General features: G+C 44.2%; 1 protein-coding gene across 1 annotated transcript; it reads right to left on the minus strand.

Annotated features, from left to right (window-relative positions):
* Window positions 1-80: 80 nt before the first annotated feature.
* dennd6b (DENN/MADD domain containing 6B) lies at window positions 81-27,750 on the minus strand. Its single transcript, XM_015963164.3, has 20 exons — window positions 27,524-27,750; window positions 23,276-23,314; window positions 23,162-23,204; window positions 19,886-19,989; window positions 19,724-19,804; window positions 19,550-19,655; window positions 19,191-19,270; window positions 13,278-13,340; window positions 13,153-13,208; window positions 12,916-13,038; window positions 12,741-12,836; window positions 12,561-12,655; window positions 7,352-7,417; window positions 7,214-7,278; window positions 7,057-7,146; window positions 6,916-6,969; window positions 6,616-6,725; window positions 6,427-6,529; window positions 5,950-6,024; window positions 81-948 (listed from the first exon to the last, which is right to left on the minus strand). The coding sequence occupies exons 1-20, from the start codon at window positions 27,653-27,655 to the stop codon at window positions 826-828; spliced, it is 1,704 nt and encodes a 567-aa protein (XP_015818650.1). The 5' UTR covers window positions 27,656-27,750; the 3' UTR covers window positions 81-825.

Consider the following 27,750-nt stretch of genomic DNA (forward strand, 5'->3'; position numbering starts at 1 on the left):
GAGATTTCTCTTGTCTGAACATGGTGTTCATCCATGACTAGCACAGAAGTCCAATAACAAATAATAAACCACCGCTCGAATTCAAAGAATTAAAACTTTAATCTGATAAATTATAACGGGTTCTGTTTACATTTAAGGAGTCCTTCTGGATGGAGTTTTATTTATAGTGCAGTCTCTGTCATTCAGTCTGGTTACCATGACAACACATGTTTGATCAGGGAGCAGAGGAGGTTCTGGTAGATGTAAAATAAAACATGGACCGGGATTGGATTTGTGCGGTTTATCTGGGATTCCAAATCCCAGCATGGCTCCAGACGGATCTGCCGTCAGCGCGCTCACGCGTTTCCTCCAGAGGAGCTCTGACAGGTCCTTCATAACAGCATAGAAACGATGTTTAATCCAACGCGTCTGAAGCAGCATCACGAGGATAAAATATAACATCTTACATAAAAATAATATGAATGAAAAAGATTAAGAACATCATAAAAACGGGAACAGATTACAAAAACACCACATCCGTTCTACAGTCAGATTCCCATCAGGTGTTGTAGCACCAGTCATGTGACTCGGCACCGGTCATGTGGCTCAGCTCCGGTCATGTGACTCAGCATCATGTGACTCAGCACCGGTCATGTGACTCAGCTGTTTTTCCACTGAAGTATAAAATAATTAGAGACAAAAATAATTCAGTTCTAATTACAAATCACAGAGTGTTGAAGTCTTAGAGCTCACTACCAAAGCACACACACAACTCACGTTTCAGAAAGTTTGTTTAACTGAAAATCTACTTTATTTTGTGTGTGTGTGTGTGTGTGTGTGTGTTGATCACGGTGTGTTCAGGAGAGCCTGCTGGTCTTGTGGCAGTGAGCTGATCATGGAGTTAATAAAAGTGTTCAGTTTGTCTAAAACTCCATCTTTAACCTGCAGCTGCTGCTGGCCGGCTTTAATCTGAAAAACACAAACAGGAAGTTACATTTAAAGGGCGCTCCAGAAAAAACGTATTTTTGTTATATTAAAGCACAGGGCGATGTTCCACGTAGCGAGCTAATCCCAAAATCCAGGCTCTCTTTGAAAATCCTGCCTTAATTCCCCCAAAGTCAATCCCACGAACGTGGCTGGCCGGAAGCCCCTCCCATTCGTCATGGCAACATGCTGGAGAACAAACCTGCTCCACGGCAGGGTAGCAGCTAGGCTAGCTGACACCTGGTGAATGTGATTGGACGAGGGATGTCATGTCCCCTTTTTCTTGTCAGCAGCTGTGAGGTGGTGAATTAGCACCCCTGCAGGCCAACAGCGGTAGCGGCAGCTGCAGCTTTGTTCTTGATGGCTAAGGCCGGATCTCAAGACTCGCCCTGCGGACTTCAGCAAAGTGCACGTGGAGAAAGTGCGCAGTAAGGCTTCGAGTGTGTAGTACACAAGTGTGCAAATAACTGCAGAATTGAGACAGGAAGCCTTGCGTCATCGATTGCAGCGCATGCCGGGATGCTGGTCAATGCGATAATTTTTTCAAAAACCTTTATTAACAACTTTTAAACAAACAGCCAAACAGTTATTTGAAATAAATTTACATTTGTTGCTGCTTTGTCTAAATGCTTTAGAGCACCAACTAGATCACAAATCTGAGCCTTTTCTCCTGCAGCAATGACTTGTGGCTAATACCGCTGCCCGAGTGCCGCATCGCTGCGGACTTGGGTGCAGATTAAAGGTGCAATGGGGGCGTGGCCAACACTGGCACCCGGTGGAAGTGCGAGTATTGGGATTGGGCTTAAATTATTAATAAATGTGGAGTTTAAACGTTTAAACACGAGCTCTAACAGGACATACATCTAAACCTTTGATGTTTTAACTGGTCTTTAAACTATGATTATGCTGCTTTTAGCCAAAATCACAAAACCTTTTCTAGTTCTTTAATCATTTTCTAAATTCTTTTTTATGTTTTTACATTTTTTGTTTTTGTGAAGCGCCTCGTGATCTTTATCTTCAGAGGCGCTCTTCTTCTCTGCTTTACATTGTTGTAACTTATACACTCACTGGCCACTTCAGGGGCGCCTCCAGGAAATTTTGATAGGGGTGGCCAGATGGGGTCCTCGAAATTTTTGGGGTGGCACACCAAATTGGTTCTTGTGGTAACTCTGGGAGACTTTAGTCTGTGGCGATGTGCTGCATTGCGCCTTTATTCATTTTTACTGAAATAACAGCACATACCCAAAACATTTAACTTAAATTTTACAAATGCAAACATTTTAGAAAAATATGTTTCAGTTATTTAAAATGTTACCCCAAATTTAATTTAAAATTGAGTATTTTAGGTTAATTCACCTGTTGCTGTGTTCACAAAAATAACTATGGAGATAAAAACTTTTAAATGGTGAGCAGCAGAAACATATTTTTTATTCTGATTATTTCTTTACTCATTCATTGTAATATTTTTATTTTGTTTTATAATGATGTCTTGAATAAACAAGATTAATTTATGTTTGACTGAACATTAATATGATTTCCTAACACAGGCTTTTCCTGGGGGGGGCTAGCAATTTTCTACGGGCGGTCATGACCACCCCTGGCCACCCCTTGGGCCACTTTATTGGGTACACGCTAGTACCGTGTTGAACCTTTTCCTTCAGAACGGCCTTAAACCTGCCTGTAAAACGCATCACACTGCATTATGTAAGGCTGGGTTAACAAACGGTGCCTCTGCTCGCTAGATAAATCATCCCAGCTAACATTCAGACGTTTGACCACCGTTGAAATGACGTCAGCCCGAGATCTCGTCATGGTTCCAAACTAAAGTTGACCTTTACTGGCCGTGAAGTCTTCTGGCGTGTCTCATTTACACGTTTATTAATTAAAATGTGGGCGTCTTATTACTGTGTTAATAGATTACTGAGAAAAAAACTTTGACAACTGAGCCAAAATGTGCCATCCTGGACTAAAGCCTAACTTATACATCTCCATCAGCTCCACCAGGGACAGACACGCACTGATGGAGACGTTTTGTCCTCAGGCGTCTCCGTCTCCTGGGGAGTGTCACACAGCAGTTCCCCTCCAGGACACCAGAGGGCGTAGCGCTGCTCTGAGGTATCCTGTCATGTGTCCGGTCCAGGATAGTGTGTTTATATTCTGTTTTCGTATTTAAGAGGCCTTTTAACACAGACAGGTTTGTTCCTCATCCTCCTCCACCTCTTCATGCGCCCGCCCCTCTAAACCCACGTTTTCGTCATTTCCATGGGCTACGTAGCTGCTAACATAGCACGTGTAAAAGGAAACACTTTGTTGGTGTGACTATATGTGTACTCTGGTCACACGGGTCAAACACACTGATATTTTATTGAAATGACATACGTGATGGTTTTCGCTGCGGGTGTAATATGGGAGCTAAACGTGTATTTGTGACAGACTTTAGGGTCATGTGACCATAACCGTATATTCTTACAACTCACAGCTGCTCAGCAGGAACAAAGTCCTCCAGTCTAAAGACATCCAGACGCTGGAGTGCAACATGAAACTACATAAATGATGACAAGTGGAGTAAGATATGAAGAGAAACAGAGCTGAAGCAGACTCCCGGCGTTGCCATGGAAACATGGAAACTCGCAGCTTAACGGCTTTACTCCAGCCGCTGGTTGGGGTTAGGGTTTGTTGTAGTTCTGATCTCTGTGTAGTCCTCGTAGGCATGAATGAATAATTATTGCTCCTTCTGGGAGAAGAACGAGGCTCTGTCCTTTCCTTCCATTCTTATTTATCTAGCATCGATTAACAGGGTCTGCCTGTGGACCTCGTAAGAATCAGAAAGGATGGAATCCACCTGAGCATCACCAACAAATCACTGAATGAACAGGTGCGCTTTGTCGAGCAGGGATTTCTCAGGAAGACCTCGATGTGTGAAGTTTAAACCTTTAACCTGAATCGAAGATAACGGCTAGGTTTTGTACACTAGGCTTTGCTGATGAGCAACCGGAAGCAACAGCCTATTTTATTTTAGGGTGAAGATCTGCTGCTGCAACAATCAGGCCCTCTGTCTTGTAGGCATTCAGAACAAGGAGGTTTCTGGAAAGCCAACTACTGATCTGGGTCAGACAAACAACTGGGGTGGACAACTTGTGAAGGACATGTACAGCTGAACGTCATCAGCATAGAAGTGAGAGGAGCTGTCAGGGAAAGGCTGGATGATGGTGGCTTAAGGAGGAAAGAAAAGAGAAGATAGAAGACGATCTTTTCTATAGCGCCTCAAGGTAAAAATCACGAGGCGCTTCACAAAACCAAAAAAGCAAAATATAAAAAAGGTTTCAAAAAATGATTAAAAATATGTTTAAAATGAGAAAAAAATTGTGATTAAAAATATCAGGAAAGAGAGAGAGAGAATACCAAAGAGGGTTAGGAGAAAGGTCCAGAGTCTGGGGGCCACAGCAGCAGATGGTCTGTCACCTTTGACCTTTAGCCTGGTGCTGCACAACCAGTAGGCTTTGATCACTGGACCTCAGGGACCTGCTGGGGGTGCAGGGACTAAGAAGATCACCAATGTAAGATGGTGCTTGTCCATGTAAGGCCCTATAGACCAGAACCAGGATCTAGAAATGAACCCTGAAGTTGACTGGCAGCCAGTGAAGCTGGAGGAGAAGCGGGGTGATGTGGGTGTGTTTGGAGGACTTGGTCAGAAGCCGAGCACAGGCGTTCTGAACCACCTGTAGACGGTTCAGGGAGGTTCTGCTCAGACACGTGAAAAGAGAGTTACAGTAGTTTAAGCGTGAGGAGATGAAGGTGTGGAGAACTGTCTCAAGTTCAGAGCGGGACAGAATGGGACTCAGCTTAGCAACGTTCCTGAGATGGAAGAAGGAAGAGCCAACAAGAGAACTGACATGAGAATCCAGGGTGAGAGCTGGGTCAAAGGTCACGCCAAGATTCCTGACAGAGGGTTTGGTGTGAGAAGCAAGCTGACCAAGAGAGTCTCTGACTTTGGGAACCAGCTTGTCTGGGGCACAGATGAGGATCTCAGTCTTATCTTCATTCAGCTGAAGAAAGCTCCCACCATCCAGGTTTTGATAGAGTCTAAGCAGGTGTGGAACAGCTGCAGCTTAGACATCTCATGGGGCTTAAAGGAGATGTACAGTTGGATGTCATCTGCATGAAGATGGTAGGAGATTCCTTTGAAGGAGCTCAGGATGTGCTGAAGAGGAAGCAGATAGAGGAGGAAGAGCAGAGGCCCCAGCACAGAACCTTGTGGGACACCATGGGTAAGAGAGGTGGTGGAGGACCTAAACTTGGAGACGGCCACAGAAAAGGAGCGCTCAGAGAGATAAGTGGAGAACCACTCCAGAGCAGATCCTGATAGGCCTACCCAGTCTCTCAGCCTCTCCAGTAGCAGGTGATGGTCAACAGTGTCAAAGGCTGCAGTCAAGTCCAGCAGGACCAGAACAGAACAGTCCCCTGCATCACTGTGAGTCAGAAGGTCATTAGAGACCCTAAGAAGAGCTGATTCAGTAGAATGAGCTCTACGAAAACCTGACTGGAAGCTATCATAGATGTTATGTTCATCAAGAGCAGCTGGTGCAGCAGATGGACGTGGAGATGGGTTTTCTTCCACAAACGCTCAATTTTTCTGCATTGGCGCTTCAGGCTGGCTGCTGTTGGATACCTTGTTTTGTTCTTGAGCCCTTCCTTCTACCTGGTAATAAGATGTTTGGATTGAATGAAACCCCGCCTCCCCCTTTGTGATTTCTACCAACTGCAGACTTGGAGACCACAGATTCATGCCAACATTTCCCACTTTAACACCAAAACGTTTGCTGATCCCAACCCAGGCTGGTGGCTTCCATGCTGCTCTGATGCAGCGAGTCATGCTAAACGAGGCCGACCGAGCACCTTTCACAATCCGGATGTTTCTGGTTTAAATCTCCTCTGATTGGTCTGATGGAAGACCATTCCTTCTGGTATGACTTCAGCATTCCTCACCAGTTTCTCTTTGAGCTTCAGGATCAGGTCCACAATCTCCACCTCAGACTTGTCTTTGGTCCAGCCAAGCAGGTCCTGCACAGAACACGTCAGTAAGAGCAGTGATGGGTACAATGGTAAATGGCCTGGATTTGATATAGCGCCTTCTAGAGTCCTGGAACCCCCCAAGGCGCTTTACAACACAATCAGTCATCCACCCAGTCACACACTGATGGTGATGAGCTACAGTGTAGCCACAGCTGCCCTCGGGCGCACTGACAGAGGCGAGGCTGCCGAGCACTGGCGCCACTGGTCCCTCTGACCACCACCAGCAGGTAAGGGGGGTTAAGTGTTGCTCTACCTCCTGAGCTGCTGCTGCCTCCTCCTTCTTTGTCTAATCTTCCACTAATAAAGGTAGGGGGGGGGGGGGGCATAGGCAGCCTGCAGGTTTCAACTTAGAAAACAGTTTCTTCAGATCCGACGTGAAGAGAAACTCACTGCATCACAGATCACCTCCAGGTGGAGGCTCTCCAGTTTCTGAGTCATCTCTTTGTGGCGCTGACGATACCAGCCATCAAAGTTAGGAGACCTGAAGAACTTCCTGAGGAAACAGAACAGAACGAGGAAGAGAACCACATCCATCCACACCAGAACTATCTCCAGCTCTGCTGCTACCTGTGGACTTACCTGTACAGACCCATCCAGTCCCCTCTGAGCAGGGAGGTGAGCTGAGGACCTGCATGGTCCAGAGTGGACAGGAACTCGTCCTGGTTGAAGGGACGAATCTGAGGAGGAGTCTGGGCAGCAACAACAATCTCATTATGAACAAAGCATCATCCACTCACAAGCTGAAGCTCTACACCTGATGGACAATCAGGGCAGCTGGAGCACTCGGGTGAGTAAACAACCTGTCCGTTCCTCACCTGAGTGCTCCACATCTTATGGGTTAGCTGGGATATCAGCACCAACCAGCAACCTGCTGTTTACCTTCCAGGGTGTCACAGATCTCTGCAGGGGCATGAGGCTTGCCATGTATCGTTCCTGCCAGACAGCACACAGGGCGTAATGCTCCACGTCATCACTTCAGTAACAAGGAGAGAAATCAGCTGGAAGGAAGGCGTTTCTCACCAGAGGGATGATGAAGCTCTGCGTCAGCTCCAGCAGGTGTCTCCTCAGAATGGCGCTCTGAACCTCTGATGGTCTCTTCCTCTGGATCCCCTACAGACCCACAAAACACGTCTGAGTCACGGCCTCCTACTCCTCAGATCATCTAGAACCTGCTCACCTTCAGTAGTCTTTTGACAAAAATCTTGTCTTTGTGTAGAAACGACTTGTAGGAGGTGTAGATCCCTGCGAACACACACGCGTGTTTCACACAACCGGCTGCAGAGAGAACAGGTGCAGCAGAAGCTGGTCTTGTTACCTGGTTTGGTGTCGAGGGTCTTTAATTTGCTCAGTTTCTTCACCTTCACCTGCTTCGGTAGATCACCTGGGCACATACAGGTGTGTTTTAACATGGATAGAAAGGAGAATCCACACAGGTAATACAAAGTTTCACCACCAGGGGGCGAGTCTGACAAAAGAACCTGCATGAGGTCTGACCGTTTAACAGCTAACCTCAGATGGTCCAGAGATCTCGTTTATAAAGCATCGTTACTAAAACCGTACTCAAGCTGAGCAGAAAGACGTGCTTACGCCTAGCAGCTCTGTGACTAGCAAACATGGAGGACGCACAGCTGCACGCGATCTCCGCTTCATAAATCACACGCTAGCTAGAAATGTTCTCAAGTGTTTCTGAAATACACATCCCACCCTCAGGGCGCGTGACGCTCACCCTGTCACATTTACATAGCTAATGTTTAGCACACAGTTCATTAAACTACAAGGAGCACATCACACAGCTTATTAAACTACAAGAAGCCACCATCACAGTTTATTAAACTACAAGGAGCCACCATCACAGTTTATTAAACTACAAGGAGCCACCATCACAGTTTATTAAACTACAAGGAGCCACCATCACACAGATTATTAAACTACAAGGAGCCACCATCACACAGCTTATTAAACTACAAGGAGCCACCATCACAGTTTATTAAACTACAAGGAGCCACCATCACACAGCTTATTAAACTACAAGGAGCCACCATCACACAGCTTATTAAACTACAAGGAGCCACCATCACACAGCTTATTAAACTACAAGGAGCCACCATCACAGTTTATTAAACTACAAGGACCACCATCACAGTTTATTAAACTACAAGGAGCCACCATCACAGTTTATTAAACTACAAGGAGCCACCATCACAGTTTATTAAACTACAAGGAGCCACCATCACAGTTTATTAAACTACAAGGAGCCACCATCACAGTTTATTAAACTACAAGGACCACCATCACACAGCTTATTAAACTACAAGGAGCTACCATCACAGTTTATTAAACTACAAGGAGCCACCATCACAGTTTATTAAACTACAAGGAGCCACCATCACAGTTTATTAAACTACAAGGACCACCATCACAGTTTATTAAACTACAAGGACCACCATCACAGTTTATTAAACTACAAGGAGCCACCATCACAGTTTATTAAACTACAAGGAGCCACCATCACAGTTTATTAAACTACAAGGAGCCACCATCACAGTTTATTAAACTACAAGGAGCCACCATCATACAGTTTATTAAACTACAAGGAGCCACCGTCATACAGTTTATTAAACTACAAGGAGCCACCATCACAGTTTATTAAACTACAAGGAGCCACCATCACAGTTTATTAAACTACAAGGAGCCACCATCACAGTTTATTACACTACAAGGAGCCACCATCACAGTTTATTTAACTACAAGGAGCCACCATCACAGTTTATTTAACTACAAGGAGCCACCATCACAGTTTATTAAACTACAAGGAGCCACCATCACAGTTTATTAAACTACAAGGAGCCACCATCACACAGTTTATTAAACTACAAGGAGCCACCATCACAGTTTATTAAACTACAAGGAGCCACCATCACAGTTTATTAAACTACAAGGAGCCACCATCACAGTTTATTAAACTACAAGGAGCCACCATCACACAGTTTATTAAACTACAAGGAGCCACCATCACACAGTTTATTAAACTACAAGGAGCCACCATCACAGTTTAATAAACTACAAGGAGCCACCATCACAGTTTATTAAACTACAAGGAGCCACCATCACAGTTTATTAAACTACAAGGAGCCACCATCACAGTTTATTAAACTACAAGGACCACCATCACAGTTTATTAAACTACAAGGAGCCACCATCACAGTTTATTAAACTACAAGGAGCCACCGTCACAGTTTATTAAACTACAAGGAGCCACCGTCACAGTTTATTAAACTACAAGGACCACCATCACAGTTTATTAAACTACAAGGAGCCACCATCACAGTTTATTAAACTACAAGGAGCCACCATCACAGTTTATTAAACTACAAGGAGCCACCATCACAGTTTATTAAACTACACGGACCACCATCACAGTTTATTAAACTACAAGGAGCCACCATCACAGTTTATTAAACTACAAGGAGCCACCATCACAGTTTATTAAACTACAAGGAGCCACCATCACACAGCTTATTAAACTACAAGGACCACCATCATAAAGTTTATTAAACTACAAGGACCACCATCATACAGTTTATTAAACTACAAGGACCAACCATCATACAGTTTATTAAACTACAAGGACCACCATCATACAGTTTATTAAACTACAAGGACCACCATCATACAGTTTATTAAACGACAAGGAGCCACCATCATACAGTTTATTAAACTACAAGGAGCCACCATCACAGTTTATTAAACTACAAGGAGCCACCATCACAGTTTATTAAACTACAAGGAGCCACCATCACAGTTTATTAAACTACAAGGAGCCACCATCATACAGTTTATTAAACTACAAGGAGCCACCATCACAGTTTATTAAACTACAAGGAGCCACCATCACAGTTTATTAAACTACAAGGAGCCACCATCACAGTTTATTAAACTACAAGGAGCCACCATCACAGTTTATTAAACTACAAGGAGCCACCATCACAGTTTATTAAACTACAAGGAGCCACCATCACAGTTTATTAAACTACAAGGAGCCACCATCACAGTTTATTAAACTACAAGGAGCCACCATCACAGTTTATTAAGCTACAAGGAGCCACCATCACAGTTTATTAAACTACAAGGAGCCACCATCACAGTTTATTAAACTACAAGGAGCCACCATCATACAGTTTATTAAACTACAATGAGCCACCATCATACAGTTTATTAAACTACATGGACCACCATCACAGTTTATTAAACTACAAGGAGCCACCATCACAGTTTATTAAACTACAAGGAGCCACCATCACAGTTTATTAAACTACAAGGACCACCATCACAGTTTATTAAACTACAAGGACCACCATCACAGTTTATTAAACTACAAGGACCACCATCATACAGTTTATTAAACTACAAGGACCACCATCATACAGTTTATTAAACTACAAGGACCACCATCATACAGTTTATTAAACTACAAGGAGCCACCATCACAGTTTATTAAACTACAAAGAGCCACCATCACACAGCTTATTAAACTACAAGGAGCCACCATCACAGTTTATTAAACTACAAGGAGCCACCATCACAGTTTATTAAACTACAAGGAGCCACCATCACAGTTTATTAAACTACAAGGACCACCATCACACAGCTTATTAACCTACAAGGAGCCACCATCACAGTTTATTAAACTACAAGGAGCCACCATCACAGTTTATTAAACTACAAGGACCACCATCACACAGCTTATTAAACTACAAGGAGCCACCATCACAGTTTATTAAACTACAAGGAGCCACCATCACAGTTTATTAAATTACAAGGACCACCATCACAGTTTATTAAACTACAAGGAGCCACCATCACAGTTTATTAAACTACAAGGAGCCACCATCACACAGTTTATTAAACTACAAGGAGCCACCATCACACAGTTTATTAAACTACAAGGAGCCACAATCACAGTTTATTAAACTACAAGGAGCCACCATCACAGTTTATTAAACTACAAGGAGCCACCATCACAGTTTATTAAACTACAAGGATACACCATCACAGTTTATTAAACTACAAGGATCCACCATCACAGTTTATTAAACTACAAGGATCCACCATCACAGTTTATTAAACTACAAGGAGCCACCATCACACAGTTTATTAAACTACAAGGAGCCACCATCACAGTTTATTAAACTACAAGGAGCCACCATCACAGTTTATTAAACTACAAGGAGCCACCATCACAGTTTATTAAACTACAAGGAGCCACCATCACAGTTTATTAAACTACAAGGATCCACCATCACAGTTTATTAAACTACAAGGAGCCACCATCACAGTTTATTAAACTACAACGAGCCACCATCACAGTTTATTAAACTACAAGGAGCCACCATCACAGTTTATTAAACTACAAGGAGCCACCATCACAGTTTATTAAACTACAAGGAGCCACCATCACAGTTTATTAAACTACAAGGATCCACCATCACAGTTTATTAAACTACAAGGAGCCACCATCACAGTTTATTAAACTACAACGAGCCACCATCACAGTTTATTAAACTACAAGGAGCCACCATCACAGTTTATTAAACTACAAGGAGCCACCGTCACAGTTTATTAAACTACAAGGAGCCACCATCACAGTTTATTAAACTACAAGGAGCCACCGTCACAGTTTATTAAACTACAAGGAGCCACCATCACAGTTTATTAAACTACAAGGACCACCATCACACAGTTTCGTCATGGGTAACCTGTTGTCAGCCATCCTTTGAGATGTTTTCATGGAGGACTTGGAACAGAAAGCCGTAGCCACCGCCCCCCCAAACGACAAAATAAAACTATGGAAACGCTGCGTAGACGACATACTGGAGATCATACCAACATGACAAACAGACACCAATATCACCTGAACAATGCTGACGACACAGATAACTCACGTGTGGAGGAAAGAGAAGGCAGCATGACCTTCATAAGCAGACAGACAGACGTGACCCTAAACATAAACACATACAGGAAACCACACCAACATTCATTATGGACATCACAACACCCCACTACACATAAACTGTCAGTGATCCACCGAGTAAACATGATAACAGAAGAACTAAACCAAGCATGGGCAATAAACAAAGGGCGATGGTGGCATAGGAGTTAAGAGCTCGACCCGTAATTGGAAGGTTGCAGGTTCGAGCCCTGCTCAGTCGTTGTGTCCTTGGGCAAGACACTTAACCCACGTTGCCTGCTGGTGGTGGTCGGAGGGACCGGTGGCGCCTGTCAATGCGCCCCAGGGCAGCTGTGGCTACACGGTAGCTCATCCCCACCAGCGTGTGAATGGGTGAATGACTGATGGTGTTGTGAAGCGCCTTGGGGGGTTGTAGAGCCCTAAGATGCTATACAAACACAGACCATTTACCATTAGCAGTATTTTGGTTTGACCTCTGGTTGATGGAAAGGGCTCTATGAATGATGATGATGATGACGATGAAGGTGGAAAAGGAAGAACAGCATATGCGGTCTACCTGCCATCCTGATGTCTCCTAATCGGACAACATGAGGCCAGTTCTGGAACGTTTTGATGAAGAACGGGTTGGTGACTCCAAGAACTACATTAGGCCTGAAGGACCAGAAGACACAAACAGCAGATGTTTTACAGGTGAAACACAGGTGTGTGTTTACCGACCCAGGTGTGTAAGACTTACGGCGCCTGAGTCCTCGTGGTATACTCTCTGAACTCACTGTCATGGATGGTAAAGTAGGGTCGAAAGTCACAGCAGAACTTCAGAGGACTGATAGAGCTGAAGGTCGACACACGGTTACCACGGTAACAACATCAGCAGTGCTTTGTGATTGGCTGTCAGCGTCAGACTGAAATACCTGACAAGTGCCAGGATGGTCTCTGAACAGACAGTTGGGGATGGCGCCATGACGACCAGTGGCTCCCCAAGCAGCATGAGCTCCCACATCATCTGCAGATGGAACAGAACCGACTGGAAACACCTGAGCAGAGCACAGGTGAGACTCACCTGCTGACACTTACATAAACTGGTCATGGCTAACATAAAAGGGTTGTACAGGTGAGATACAGGTGTGTTGTAAAAGCAAACACTTTACTTGAACATGTCCAGTTCGTGAATGGTCTGCAGCAGCATGGGGGCCGGGACGAGACTCTGAAGAGGAAAACTTTATTAACAACAAAAGCAGAGTGACGGAGGATAAGACACACTATGACCTCTGACCTCTTTGAGTGTCTGTCTGACGGGACTTCCTGCTGGTTTGTCTGTTTTTGAAGGAATCCTCACCTAAAACACCAACAGAAAGGTTCATGTGACATCACGTGTCAGAGACCTTCAGCCAATCAGGAGAGCCTGCTACCATCTGATGGTCATTCTGGCAGCATGCCCTCTCACCATGCAGACCTACCCGGTGAGGCGGAGTTAATATCAGGAAGGAATAAGCTCCAGAACAGACTCCTCAGAGCGGGCATGTGTTTACCGTCATCTGGACTCTCTCAGGTCGTCCTGTCTTTAAAGAGAAACTAAACGCGGGTCTTAGCGATCTTCCTGTTTCTGTGCCTTTTTTATATCTAGAAAGGGTTAATACCATAAGATTTCTTGGTGTGATCATTGACCATAAGGCCTGTTGGAAATCACACATCACCTACGTGAGGGGAAGTTAGCGCGGGGCATTGCCGTCGGGGAAAGTAAAACATTTTCTGGATAGGAAAACATTACATATGTTATAATGTGCTTTACTATTACCATACATGAGTTATTGTGTAGAAGTTTGGGGAAACACACGTATAAAAGTAATATTCAGACTATAATCATAATGCAGAAAAGGGCTGTTAGACTAATAAATCAGGAGGGGTATAGGGCTCACACAAACACACTTTTATTAAGACGCAAGCTTTAAAATTCCAGGACCTGGTCAAGTTTAAAACAGTACAAATAATATCTAAGGCAAGGAAAGGGATGCTCCCTCTTGAAATAAGTGAATGGTTCTTAGAAAGAGAAGGGAGGCATAGTTTTAGAGGGAAGTGTGATTTAAAAGTACAACGAGTAAGAACAACATTGAAAAGGATGTCTATCTCTATAGCGGGCGTTAAATTCTGGAATGAGTTACCAGAAGAAATAAAGGTCAGTAGTGATGTAAACCAGTTAAAATAAAACTAAAACAAGAAATGTTAAATAAGTATAAGAACGAAGAAAAGGCGAGTAGCCCAGGACGGCATGAAAACTGATGTTTGATCTCTTCTACAAATGAGCAAATCTAAATATAGTTCTAGTGGAACATGAGAATTATTTTTATTTTTGTTTGAAGGCATTGAAAATGTTTTGTTGTTCAAACTGAGATGATGAGGATGTAAACCTGAGGGGGTGGGGCTAGATAAGTACATACTTCTGCCTGCTCCTTTTCAAACAACTGCTTGGAAGGATTTTATGAAATGTTGGTGAATGTATACGTTTGAAATAAAATGAACTGAACATTCGTATCAATTATGTGACACACTTTTTGGTTTGTACCGCGTCTGCCCGGCTTTGTTTCCTTCTCTTCGACATTCCCACTACATCTGTGACTGCTAGCTGTGTGTTTACCATCTTTCTACACCCACCATGTCCTGAACACGGTCAAATAATCTTTAGATCATGTGTGATTCACATGAAGCACACATGATCTGATGCTGCTTGCAGCATCGTCACTTTCATTTTCACTGGACGAGTCACGAACCACGATCTTGTCAGAGGGTGACTATTACTCTTCAGAGTCAGCCATTACCACACAGAGAGCTTTGTCTACAGTGAACAGACCTGTCAGCATGGTAAGTTTCTCCTCTCTACTAAATGATATTCACCCACTGTGTGCTCTCGTCCTCTCCCCAGTCGGGAGTCTCGGACGGGGGGCAGTTTTCAAACTCTAAACTCCAAACATGTCAATAGAAACACCCAAAAGTGTTGCTCAGACTGAAGTCACACATCTCCACCATCTCCTGGTGTAAAGCAATGACGTCATACGGGATTATATTTGCAGCTGTGGTTCGTTAAATGCAATATTGCAACTTTGGTGCTTAAAGTGTTAATTTTACAGTCCTCAGCGGGCCTTTCAGTTATAATCCTGTACAATTATTCATTTTTCTTTATAATTTTTGATTATTTCATGTACACGAGTGACGTCATGCGAAACGTTTTATTTAGAGTTCTAATTTTGTACATTGATATGTCAGTGGCGGAGCTTTGGATGTGGTAGGGCTGTCGTGGTTGACCTGCAACATTGCGTGGTCATCGGGGGCAGTTCCTGTGGAGTGGCAGACCGGGGTGGTGGTCCCCATCTTTAAGAAGGGTGACCTGAGGGTGTGTTCCAACTATAGGGGGATCACACTCCTCAGCCTCCCTGGAAAGGTCTACGCCAAGGTACTGGAGAGGAGGGTCCGATCGATAGTTGAATCTCAGATAGAGGAGGAGCAATGTGGTTTTCGTCCTGGCCGTGGAACTGTGGACCAGCTCTATACCCTTGCAAGGGTGATGGAGGGAGCATGGGAGTTTTCCCAACCAATCCACATGTGTTTTGTGGATTTGGAGAAGGCTTATGACCGTGTCCCCAGGGGCATCCTGTGGGGGACGCTCCAGGAGTATGGGGTGGGTGGCTTTCTGTTAAGGGCCATTGAGTCCCTTTACCAGAGGAGCGTGAGTTTGGTCCGCATAGCCGGTAGTAAGTCGGACCTGTTCCCGGTGAGGGTTGGACTCCACCAGGGCTGCTCTTTGTCACCGGTTCTGTTCATTACCTTTATGGACAGAATTTCTAGGTGGTGGTGTTGAGGGTGTGGAGTTTGGTGGCAGGAATCTCACCTCTGCTTTTTGCGGATGATGTGGTCCTCCTAGCTTCATTCAGCTCTGGCCTTCAGCTCTTGCTGGGTGGGTTCGTAGCCAAATGTGAAGCAGCTGGGATTAGGGTTGTCACGGTAACCGGTGTAGCGGTAAACCCCAGTAAAAAAGTTGACAATAATAATAACCGTCTTGTTTTTAAATACTATATTATCTCGGTGGATTACCGTGGCTGCGGTGTAGGCGCAGTGACCCTTACCAGACACCGTATCATCTGCTGAAGTTGCCGGCGGCACATGCGCACTTTGTTGTTTACAACCAAAACTTTCTTGAAGCTAAAGCTGAAATAATGGCCAAAGGAGGAGATGGCAGCGCTCAGGACATTTATTGTGCCTCAAAGAAGACAAAGTGGGAAGTACGGGCATCTTTTGGATATGTGAAGAATGCCGAGGGACAGCTGATAGAAGACGGCTATCCTGTTTGCAGCACGTGCAGAAAAAGTGTCTGTGAAAGGCAGCAACGCTTCAAATCTCATGACACATCTGCGTGACCATCACCCACAACTCTACAGTCAACGCAAGGCAAGCTAACGTTAGCGTTTTAGCTAAAATGCGTGATCCGAGGATTTGGGTTGAGGGAGAATGCAACGAGTCGCTATATAAAGCAGCCGCAGCGCCGCTACCTGCATATAAACCGTGTCGCGGACACCGCCATGTTAAAATGACGCTATGCATTACGGGGCTCCCAGGGGCAGATAAGAGTTGGTCTCTCTCCGAGAATAATTATGAATTTAACAACGATTACTGCCTGATGACATTTTCCCACATCTGCAAAGCTCACTGGAAGGACACAAACTGAGGACAATATTCTCCTGATATAGGGTTTATTACTCAAGTAAGGGTAAAAAAGTATCTGATTAGAAGGCTACTTGAGTACTGAGTATCATCTGATGTAATATTTTTAAAATGATGACATCAAACAGACATAAAAGAAGAAGTTATGGGCAAATATTGGTATTTTAAAGACTAAAGGGAAAAAATGTAAACAAATAAACAACATAATTACAAAATAACACATTTTAGGCTAAATTTAGACACAAACTGAGGACAATATTTCCTGACATACAGGGTTTATTTCATTGTGTGAAAATGTAAAACGTTTAAAAAAATACCGCGATAATACCGAAAACCGTGGTAATTTTGGTCACAATAACCGTGAAGTTAAATTTTCACACCGTGACAACCCTAGCTGGGATGAGGATCAGCACCTCTAAGTCTGAGACCATGGTTCTGGACCGGAAAAGGGCGGCTTGCCAACTCTGAGTCGGGAGAGAGGTCCTACCTCAAGTGGAGGAGTACAAGTATCTCGAAGTCTTGTTCACGAGTGAGGGTAGGAGGGATCGGGAAATCGACATGCAGAATGGGTCAGCGCTGAACCGGTCTGTTGTGGTGACGAAGGAGCTGAGCCGGAAAGTAAGGCTCTCGATTTACCAGTCCATCTACCACCCAGTCCTCACCTACGGCCACGAGCTTTGGGTAATGACCGAAAGAACAAGATGGCAGATGCCAGCAGCCGAAATGAGTTTTCTTCGCGGGGTGGCCGGGCTCAGCCTTAGGGATAGGGTGAGGAGCTCGGACATTCAGGAGGGACTCGCAGTAGAGCCGCTGCTCCTCCGGATCGAGAGGAGCCAGTTGAGGTGGTTTGGGCATCTGGTCAGGATGCCTCCCTGGGGAGGTGTTTCGGGCATGTCCTGCCAGCAGGAGGCCCCCGGGTCGACCCAGGACACGTTGGAGAGGTTACATCTCCAATCTGGTCCGGGAACGCCTTGGGGTCCTGCCGGAAGAGCTTGTGGAGAAGGCCGGGGAGAGGACAGTCTGGAGCTCCCTAGTTGGGGTAGTGCCCCCACAACCCGGACCCGGATGAAGCGGAAGATGACGAGAGTTATGTCAGTGCTAAATAAATATTTTAATGGTTTTGTAATTTTTTTGATTGCAATGCCTCAATTTTAGTGAGGATAGTACACATCGTAGCCATGAATGCTATGGTTCTTATTCCTGACGCGATGATCTCTTTTGCTGTTTCGGTTTTTCAGCCTTGGTTTCCTCATTTTCGGTTTTGCCCAAGTATTTTCATTTCAGTGCATCCCGAATAATAAGGGAAATAAAATCAAAGTTAAAACAGCCTACGGTTTGTACAGATAATACCGTTGGTACTCTTCAGTCAATGATAGAAAAACCCACAGTGGTCACAGAAATAACTTGATCGGACAAAAGTGATAATAAATGATGTACCCATAGAAAAGACAGCATAATGTGACCAATGGGCAATGCCCACTAGTTAGCATCACAGGCGTTTACAATCTTGCCATCAGTCAGTGGACCTATATAAAGGGCTTCAGGTAGTCACAGTGTTGTTGGTGACATGGTGGGTATCACACTCTACATGAACCAGAAGAAGCAAAGGAAAGTTGTCTCAGGAGATTACAAAGAGAGTCTAGACAAGCAGGTAAAGGCTGTCAGACCATCTCCCAGCAGCTAGAAGTTCCCGTGACTACAGTTGAACGTGTTACTCATGGGACTGTGGCCAACCTTCCTGGACGTGGCTGCAAGAGGAAAACTGATGACAAAGCAAAGAGATGGATATTCTGCTTTTAATGTTGATAGTTGGTCTTTTAAATGTTAACCTTTTAGTCGTGTTTAAGTGTGTCTTGTTTCCTTTTGGCATTATTTTAATAACACTCTCCATCGGTTGTTTTTAGAACCTTTTATGACCATTAAAGCCATTTTAACTCCACTGTTCACCAGTCAGACTGATTTTACCACCCAGACGTGAGCTCACATTCATCGTCTCAGTTGTCTTGTTTCAACCATCGTTCATCATAACTTGTTCTGTGTCCTCATCAGTAGTAGAAATATAACATTAAACAGGTTTTTATAAACTATATTTTTGCCTCTGACTCAAATTATTACGAAGCTGTGGTTTCCCTGAACGACCAAGACCAGCTTTCATCTGGGATCAAACAGCAAACATCTAATATATGGAATATTGCATCTTATTGATCGTTTAGTAAAGCAACCACTTACATGACGCTACAGAGGCCACAGAGACCAGCACGGGATACAAAAGGTGTGTTTTATAACAAGTCCACTTCCATCTGATGTTGTTCTCCACCTTCTAACCGTGCTGATCTACACCTCCCAGTGTCTTATCGCCCCTCAGAGGAAAAGTGCTGGGTTCATGTGACAGGAACACATTCTCTTGCGAAACACCCATTATGATTGCAATACATACGTTTACCCTCACCTATAGACCACACCCCTTTCTGCTCACCTGTAGGATGACACCCAGGACAGGCAGGGTAAGCATCTGACCAGGCGTGGGGGCAGGCCACTGGTCTATCTCATTGCACACTGTGAGGATGAGGAGTACAAACACTGAAGTTATCGGGGCTGGTTAAGCCCGGTTCTCCAGGCTCCTCTCCAGAATGTTTTAGTTGTTCCTCTGCTCCAGGGGTTCAATCACCTGTTCAGCAGCTCCTCAAGCTGTGCAAAAGCCTGTTAATCACCTGCTGGATCAAACCAGGTGTGTTGGAGCAGAGAAAAGACTGAAACAAGCTGGATGGCGGCCCTTGAGGACCAGCGTAGCCCAAGCCGGAGTTAAATTCTATGATGACTGTATGACATCATCACCTGTTTCCAAGCATGGCTCAAGCTTCTCAAAGTACTCAGGTGCGATGATCTGAAGCAGCGAGTGAAACAGGTGTGTGTACGGCAACTTGGACACCAACACTAGGGACTGAAAAACAGGCAGATGACTACAAGTAAGACAAACCCACAGCAGACAGGTGACAACAGGTGACTTACCTTCTGAAAGTAGCCTCTCTTGACAGAGACGTCCTTCACTTGTCGAAAATAAACGTAACCAAAGAAATGTGCAGTTTCTTTCTGTGAGGAAAGCAGGAAGCAAAGCCCCTGAGATCAAAACACACCTGCTTTTTAGTCCTGCTGCAGGTGTGTGTCTCTCACCTGCAACGTGACAGGCGCGTCTCTGTTGTAGACGTCCTCTCTGGATGACCTGCGACCCACAGACTGACGTAACCTGAAGGTGAACTTGGTGTCCCCCAGACATCCTGTTGAATCACATCCACATCACGTGACCTCTGAGTGGCCTTGAGCGGTGTGCAGGTTCCTTCCTAAAGCTGCTCTTTACTTCCCTTACTGTGAGTTTTCTTCTAATGCACAGAGAAGGTCCGTAACGGTCAGTGGGAACATGTTTCAGTGGGAACAGGTTTCAGTGGGAACATGTTTCAGTGGGAACAGGTTTCAGTGGGAACATGTTTCAGTGGGAACAGGTTTCAGTGGGAACAGGTTTCAGTGGGAACATGTTTCAGTGGGAACATGTTTCTTCATTGGGAACATGTTTCATTGGGAACATGTTTCAGTGGGAACATGTTTCAGTGGGAACAGGTTTCAGTGGGAACATGTTTCAGTGGGAACATGTTTCATTGGGAACATGTTTCAGTGGGAACATGTTTCAGTGGGAACATGTTTCTTCATTGGGAACATGTTTCAGTGGGAACATGTTTCAGTGGGAACATGTTTCAGTGGGAACATGTTTCTTCATTGGGAACATGTTTCAGTGGGAACATGTTTCAGTAGGAACATGTTTCAGTGGGAACATGTTTCTTCATTGGGAACATGTTTCAGTGGGAACATGTTTCAGTGGGAACATGTTTCTTCATTGGGAACATGTTTCTTCATTGGGAACATGTTTCAGTGGGAACATGTTTCAGTGGGAACATGTTTCATTGGGAACATGTTTCAGTGGGAACATGTTTCTTCATTGGGAACATGTTTCAGTAGGAACATGTTTCAGTGGGAACATGTTTCAGTGGGAACATGTTTCATTGGGAACATGTTTCATTGGGAACATGTTTCAGTGGGAACATGTTTCAGTGGGAACATGTTTCAATGGGAACATGTTTCTTCATTGGGAACATGTTTCAGTGGGAACATGTTTCAGTGGCAACATGTTTCAGTGGGAACATGTTTCATTGGGAACATGTTACAGTGGGAACATGTTTCAGTGGGAACATGTTTCAATGGGAACATGTTTCAGTGGGAACATGTTTCAGTGGCAACATGTTTCAGTGGGAACATGTTTCATTGGGAACATGTTACAGTGGGAACATGTTTCAGTGGGAACATGTTTCAGTGGGAACATGTTTCAGTGGGAACATGTTTCAGTGGGAACATGTTTCAGTGGCAACATGTTTCAGTGGGAACATGTTTCATTGGGAACATGTTACAGTGGGAACATGTTTCAGTGGGAACATGTTTCAATGGGAACATGTTTCAGTGGGAACATGTTTCTTCATTGGGAACATGTTTCAGTGGGAACATGTTTCAGTGGGAACATGTTTCAATGGGAACATGTTTCAGTGGGAACATGTTTCAGTGGGAACATGTTTCAGTGGGAACATGTTTCAGTGGGAACATGTTTCAGTGGGAACATGTTTCAATGGGAACATGTTTCTTCATTGGGAACATGTTTCAGTGGGAACATGTTTCAATGGGAACATGTTTCAATGGGAACATGTTTCAATGGGAACATGTTTCTTCATTGGGAACATGTTTCAGTGGGAACATGTTTCAGTGGGAACATGTTTCAGTGGGAACATGTTTCAGTGGGAACATGTTTCAGTGGGAACATGTTTCAATGGGAACATGTTTCTTCATTGGGAACATGTTTCAGTGGGAACATGTTTCTTCATTGGGAACATGTTTCAGTGGGAACATGTTTCAATGGGAACATGTTTCTTCATTGGGAACATGTTTCATTGGGAACATGTTTCAGTGGGAACATGTTTCATTGGGATCATGTTTCATTGGGAACATGTTTCATTGGGAACATGTTTCAGTGGGAACCTGTTTCAGTGGGAACATGTTTCTTCATTGGGAACATGTTTCAGTGGGAACATGTTTCAGTGGGAACATGTTTCAGTGGGAACATGTTTCAGTGGGAACATGTTTCAGTGGGAACATGTTTCATTGGGAACATGTTTCAGTGGGAACATGTTTCACCGCTACACACACAGCATGTGTGAAAAGTAAATACTTAGCATGCTAAACGGGAAGCTAGAGGAGACAGCTGGGCTAGCGGCTATCACATACATACATAGTTTACATGTTATCCACATGCTCACATGCAAGTTTCATGTGCAACCGGCACTTCTAGCTAAGGCTGACTAGCCTTGGCTTGTTCACCTCACTGCTGATTGGCTGCTCGGACCTTGAGTTAAACCAATGCATCAGAAAGAAGGGGTGGAGCCAGGATCGATTGACAGCACAGGCTACCGATACACCTCAACACAGATATTGTAAATGTTTTCGGTGCTATGGCGTTTATGTTGCTAACAGATGTAGCCTAGCAAACAGCATCTCTTTGAAAAGTCTGAAAAATGTGTTTTTAACCGACTCTAGAACTACCGTGACACTAACTAGATGCTCCCTCGGTTTAGTCTGGGTTTGTAAAAAAACCTTACTACAGCTGCAAGTTGTGGCTTAAATCACAACGATTATCGGGCGCCATTTTGGTGGATTTTACTGAAGCTTTGGATTTAGTCGATCATTATTTGCTTTTGGATAAGCTTAAAGCAATCAGGCTGTCTAGAACTGCGTTATTCCATCCCTCCATCACCACTCGTGGTACCTCGTTGAAAGGATATGAATATAATAAATAAATATAAACGCAACACTTTTGTTTCTGCTCCCATTTTTCATGAGCTGGACTCAAACATCTGAAGCTGTGTCTACAAACACCAAACAGCCATGTTGTTCTGAATCTGTCTACATGTGTTAGCGACACGCCTCCTTTACCAAGATAACCCATCCCACCTCACAGGTGTGGCTCATCAAGGGGCTGATGACGCATGAATGATGTACAGGTGTGCCGGTTTAGACAGGTTGTGTTGTCTGAGCACATTTTTAGGGAACTGATTTTATTTCAGCTGCTAACCACGTTGCCGTCTCCACTTTCGTGCTGTACGGACAGATGGCCTCTCAAAAGCAACAAGTTACATCCTGAGGCTTTATCCTCTCAAAGAATATAAGTAAACAAGTAAATAAATAAATAAATAAATCTTCGAGGCTGGGCGTTTAGTTCAGACCAGCTCAGTCATTACATGTTTCCATGGAAACGCCCGGCATGTTGTGTGGAATAAAAATACTGTCAAATAACGTAAAACAAAATAATTTATCAAAAATATGTGACCTCTGACCTCACACTACACAGACCTTTACCTGAGTAGGAGTCTGGGAAGGACAGGTAGCAGATGCTGGTTTTCTGACGATAAAACAGTAAAAACAGTCAGCTTGTGACCAATTACCTGATCAATAGAGATTATTGATAATCACCTCTTTCTCAGTGAGCTTCACGTCCTGAGGATAAATCAACTGGAAGAGAGAGAGAGAGAGAGAATAAAAACACATACCAGGCCAATATTCACCGTTTACATACCGGCATCGGCCATCTTTACAACGTCCCTTTATAGTCAGGACCTTGTGCCCTCAGCCTGCCTTATTTTATTTAAATATATACTTAAGTTCCTAAAAAACCCAAGTGGTGCTCGCTGCAGAACCACAAAGGCGGAGCTGCACCAGAGTCAGCCCCGCCCATTCCTGAGTCAGCCCCGCCCATTCCATCAGAGTCAGTCCAGTTCCTTCCAGTTGTCAGACTTGATAGCATTCTGGAACCAAAGAGGGTGTTACAGCTAATATCATCTAAAATGCAAGATTGAGGACGGAGTTGAGAAGTTAACTGAACAGTTTTTGTAAAGCTTCCATATAATTAAAAATCTAACTTTTGGAACTTTTTACCGTGTTATATTGTCATTTCCTCATAAGAAACACGCCAAAGCCATTTTTGGCCTCATTCATGCATTGTCCTCCCATCTCAGCTTCTATTTGGTCTCCTCCCCTGAAGCGGGTCTGGTCTTGGTTCTCAAATCTGGATATTCTGTCAATTTTCTGACAAATTATTTCTGAAATGACTTCTACTGAGACACTGCCGGAAAAACCAAACATCCCATCTACAATGGCACAATTACATGTGACGCCACCTGCATGTTATCAGATATAGTGGTGAAGTGGTCATGGAGGCAGGTTGACATGCAGTTTTGCACAGGTTCACCTCCCCGAAGCGGCAGATTAAAGGTAGTTTATAACCCTTTTTCTTCTTTTCTAGCAACACTTGCCAGTACTATGTTTACAACCATTTATTGGTAAACCGTTTACAATATAATGACTAATGTGTTTGTTATTTTTATTTATTCGTTTATGTAGCCAGTGTGAGTCCATTTGTGAGCAGAGTTTAAACTAAAATGCTGTTTAGGAACGACCAAATTCAAAGAACTTTTAGAGACATAAGTATTTTGCAGAAAATAAACATTACAACTAAAATATAAACAAATTAAATGTTTCAGCTGGCTAAATAGATTGCTGACGACCCCACCGAGAGTCGAACCAGCATCAGCTGAGGGGAAAACAAAGCTTACATCAGACGAGCTTGCCACTGGACTACCAGAGTCCAAACAATAATACGCCTTAAATGCTGTTGTAGGCCGCTTTCGTTGGAGCGGCTGTGAGCAGATATTTGCTAAAAGAAACCTTTTCATTTCGGGATATATTCAGGCTTTGTCATGTAGCAAGTTATATTTATCTTGTTTAACTGGAGCAGAGAACATAGCATTGACTATTGTAAACTACGGTAAAATGATGTAATGTAATGTAATAATGTTATGCTTGTGATTTTTATCTGTATTTCCTCCTAAAAACAATAAAAAGATCCAGTAAAATCATTCTTGTTCACTCTTTAGCAGCAAGCTTGTTTATCATTTAGAAAGTTATGTAAAACGATGTAATCTCACTCAGTTTAACATCTTTTATTTCAGCTAGTTTAGTCCTCATAATGGACTAGAAGTTCTGTGGATTTGGAAATATTTGCTCTTGACTGCCTAACGGAAACACAATAAGGGAAACAGAATATTTCAGGGGAACATACTTTCCCACAACACCCGTTTCACGTGGATCACGAAGCCTCGATGTAAACAAAGTGGCTGCCGCTACCAGCCTATATGGACTACCAGCTTATAGCACGGTTTAGCTATAGCTGTGCTTCAACACGCCTGATTTCAGTCAGCAGGTGATTAACAGGCTTCTGCGAAGCTGTAGAAGATGCCAGGTCTTCTTTCTTCAGCAACCTCATATGTCAAAATAAGAATAATCCTAGGTTTTGTTTGAAACCATCTCCAGCATCGTGTCTTCTCCTCCGCAGCAGGCTCAGCTATCTTCAGCTGGTGACTGTAACAGATTTCTCCATCTTTTAGCCAACAAGGTGTTGAATCTGAGATCCAGCATTCCACCAGCCCTCGCCCCCTCAGGAGGGGAGGCCCCCCAGTGCTCCGAGTCTTTCACCTCCTTCTCCCCAATTACACTAAATGACTTAACCTCAATAATCAGTCAGATGAAACTCTCATCATGCTCATCAGATATCTTAACTCCCTCTGTTTTAGTCGGGTCCCTTGCCTCTGTCAGACCATCTCTGTTGACTATAATCAACAGCTCACTGAGCCAAGGCTGTGTTCCATCTTACTTTAAAAATGCAGTAGTGACTCCTCTTAAAGAAACCCAACCTTGACGCCAGCTCCACCAGTAACTTTAGGCCCATTTCTAAGCTACCTTTCATCAGCAAAGTACTTGAGAAGGTTGTTGAAACCCAACTCAGATCCTGGTTTTCTAAGTCAAAGATCTCTGACCCCTTCCAATCTGGCTTTCTGAAGCAGCACTCAACTGAGACTGCTCTAGTAAGGGTGCATAATAACCTCCTGATGGCTGCTGATGCAGGGAAATGCTCTGTCATGGTCCTGCTCGACCTCAGTGCAGCTTTTGACACTGTAGACCACAACGTTCTACTAAACAGGTTAAAGGCCCTGGCTGGGATTTCAGGTTCTGCTCTAGACCGGCTCTCTTCCTATCTCACTAACAGAACATTCACAGTGAAGTCAGAAACCTTCTCTTCAGACACTGCCTCTCTAACATGCGGGGTCCCACAAGGTTCAGTTCTAGGGCCTCTACTTATTCACATTCTATATTCTTCCTCTAGCTGGCATCATTCAGTCTTTCCCAGACATCTCCTACCACATCTACGCTGACGATATTCAGCTCTATATGTCCTTTATGCCACACCAGTTGGACAGGCTGGCCACACTTGTACTCTGCCTGACCCAGATCAGTAACTGGCTGTCCAGCAACTTTCTTGTCCTCAATGCTAACAAGACAGAGACCCTGATCGCTGCACCCCCGGAACTTCAGCCAAAAATCGAGCAAGAAATTGCCTCTTTTTGCCCATCAGCCAAGGCCAACATTAGAAACCTGGGAGTTATTTTTGATCCAGCTCTAAGTTTAGACTCACACGTAAAAACCATCTCCCGCTCTTGTTTCTTCCAACTGAGAAACATTTCAAAAGTCCGTAAACTGGTTTCTACTGCAGATCTGGAAAAAATCATCCATGCCTTTGTGTCATCACGCTTAGACTACTGTAACGCTCTTTTTACTGGTCTCAGCAGAACCTCCCTCTCACGCCTTCAAGCCATCCAAAATGCAGCAGCCAGACTCCTAACCAAATCCAGCAGACGAGCTCACATCACTCCAGGTTTACAGTCCCTCCACTGGCTCCCGGTAGAATATAGAATACAGTTTAAAGTTTTAGTCCTGACCTATAGAGCTCTTAACAACCAGGCTCCAAGCTACCTATCTGAGCTTTTATCCCCACACACCACCTCTCGGAACCTTAGATCCACATCTGAAAACCTCCTGGCTGTTCCTCGAACCAGACTGAAAACCAAAGGGGGCGGGGCCTTTCAGACTATTGCACCCAGACTTTGGAACAGTCCACCTTCAAATCTCCGTCTATCTAACACTGTAGAGGTCTTTAAAAATCATCTAAAAACTCACCTTTTCATCCAGGCGTTCCCTCCCTAAATGTTTCAGAATGATGGCTTTGTTCGGGTTCACACCTTCACTTTGTTTATACTCATGATTTAATTTTCTACTTAATCACTGCTATTGTTTTTCTGATGTTTTTATTGGTTAGAGGTATTTGCCCTGATCTTTATCATGTTGTACAGCGCTTTGTGATTTATATCTGAGAAAGGCGCTCTATAAATAAACTTTTCCTTACTTACTGATGAGCTGCTGCACAGGCGACTCAACCACTGAATCAGGTGTGCTGAAGCAGAAAACCCAACAAAACCAGCATGAAACCGGCCCTCCAGCACCAGGACTGGGCTCCCTGCTCTACTGTGGAGTTACATTTTAGCGTGCTGAGAGGTGTGAGTACCATTGATAGGAAACCAGTCCATCTCCAGTCAAACCTTCCACTAAAGTCCAGCAGCTCGCTGTACAACATGGGTCCAGGTGAGCGGTGCACCTACTCAGGAAGACACACTTCAATAGGACCTCGTTTTTCTCAGACACGCTCTTGTGAACAGAGCTACTCTTGGTTTAGGGCGGCTGTAGTGAAGAACCACAGCAACATCCAAGTTTCTCAGGTTTAAACTGATGCTGTGATTGACAGCTGATGCTAGCGATGCTAAGCTAACGCACCTCGATGGCTTGGCCGAGCTCCAGGTCGAAGGTAACGACACACACACACTCCAGCCAGGAGCAGAAGCTCGCCCACGCGGGGTCTGCCGTGGCCTCGTGTCGGGGAGAGCCGAAACCGTCAGATGGGTCCATCACGACCGGGTCAGAGCATCAGCCCCGCGACTCGCTGCAGCTTCCTCTCCTCTCCTCCATCAGAAGCGCACCAGAGCGTGCTGCCTCCTGCTGGA

This window comes from Nothobranchius furzeri, chromosome 1 (genome assembly GCF_043380555.1).
Source record: "Nothobranchius furzeri strain GRZ-AD chromosome 1, NfurGRZ-RIMD1, whole genome shotgun sequence".
NCBI lineage: Eukaryota > Metazoa > Chordata > Actinopteri > Cyprinodontiformes > Nothobranchiidae > Nothobranchius > Nothobranchius furzeri.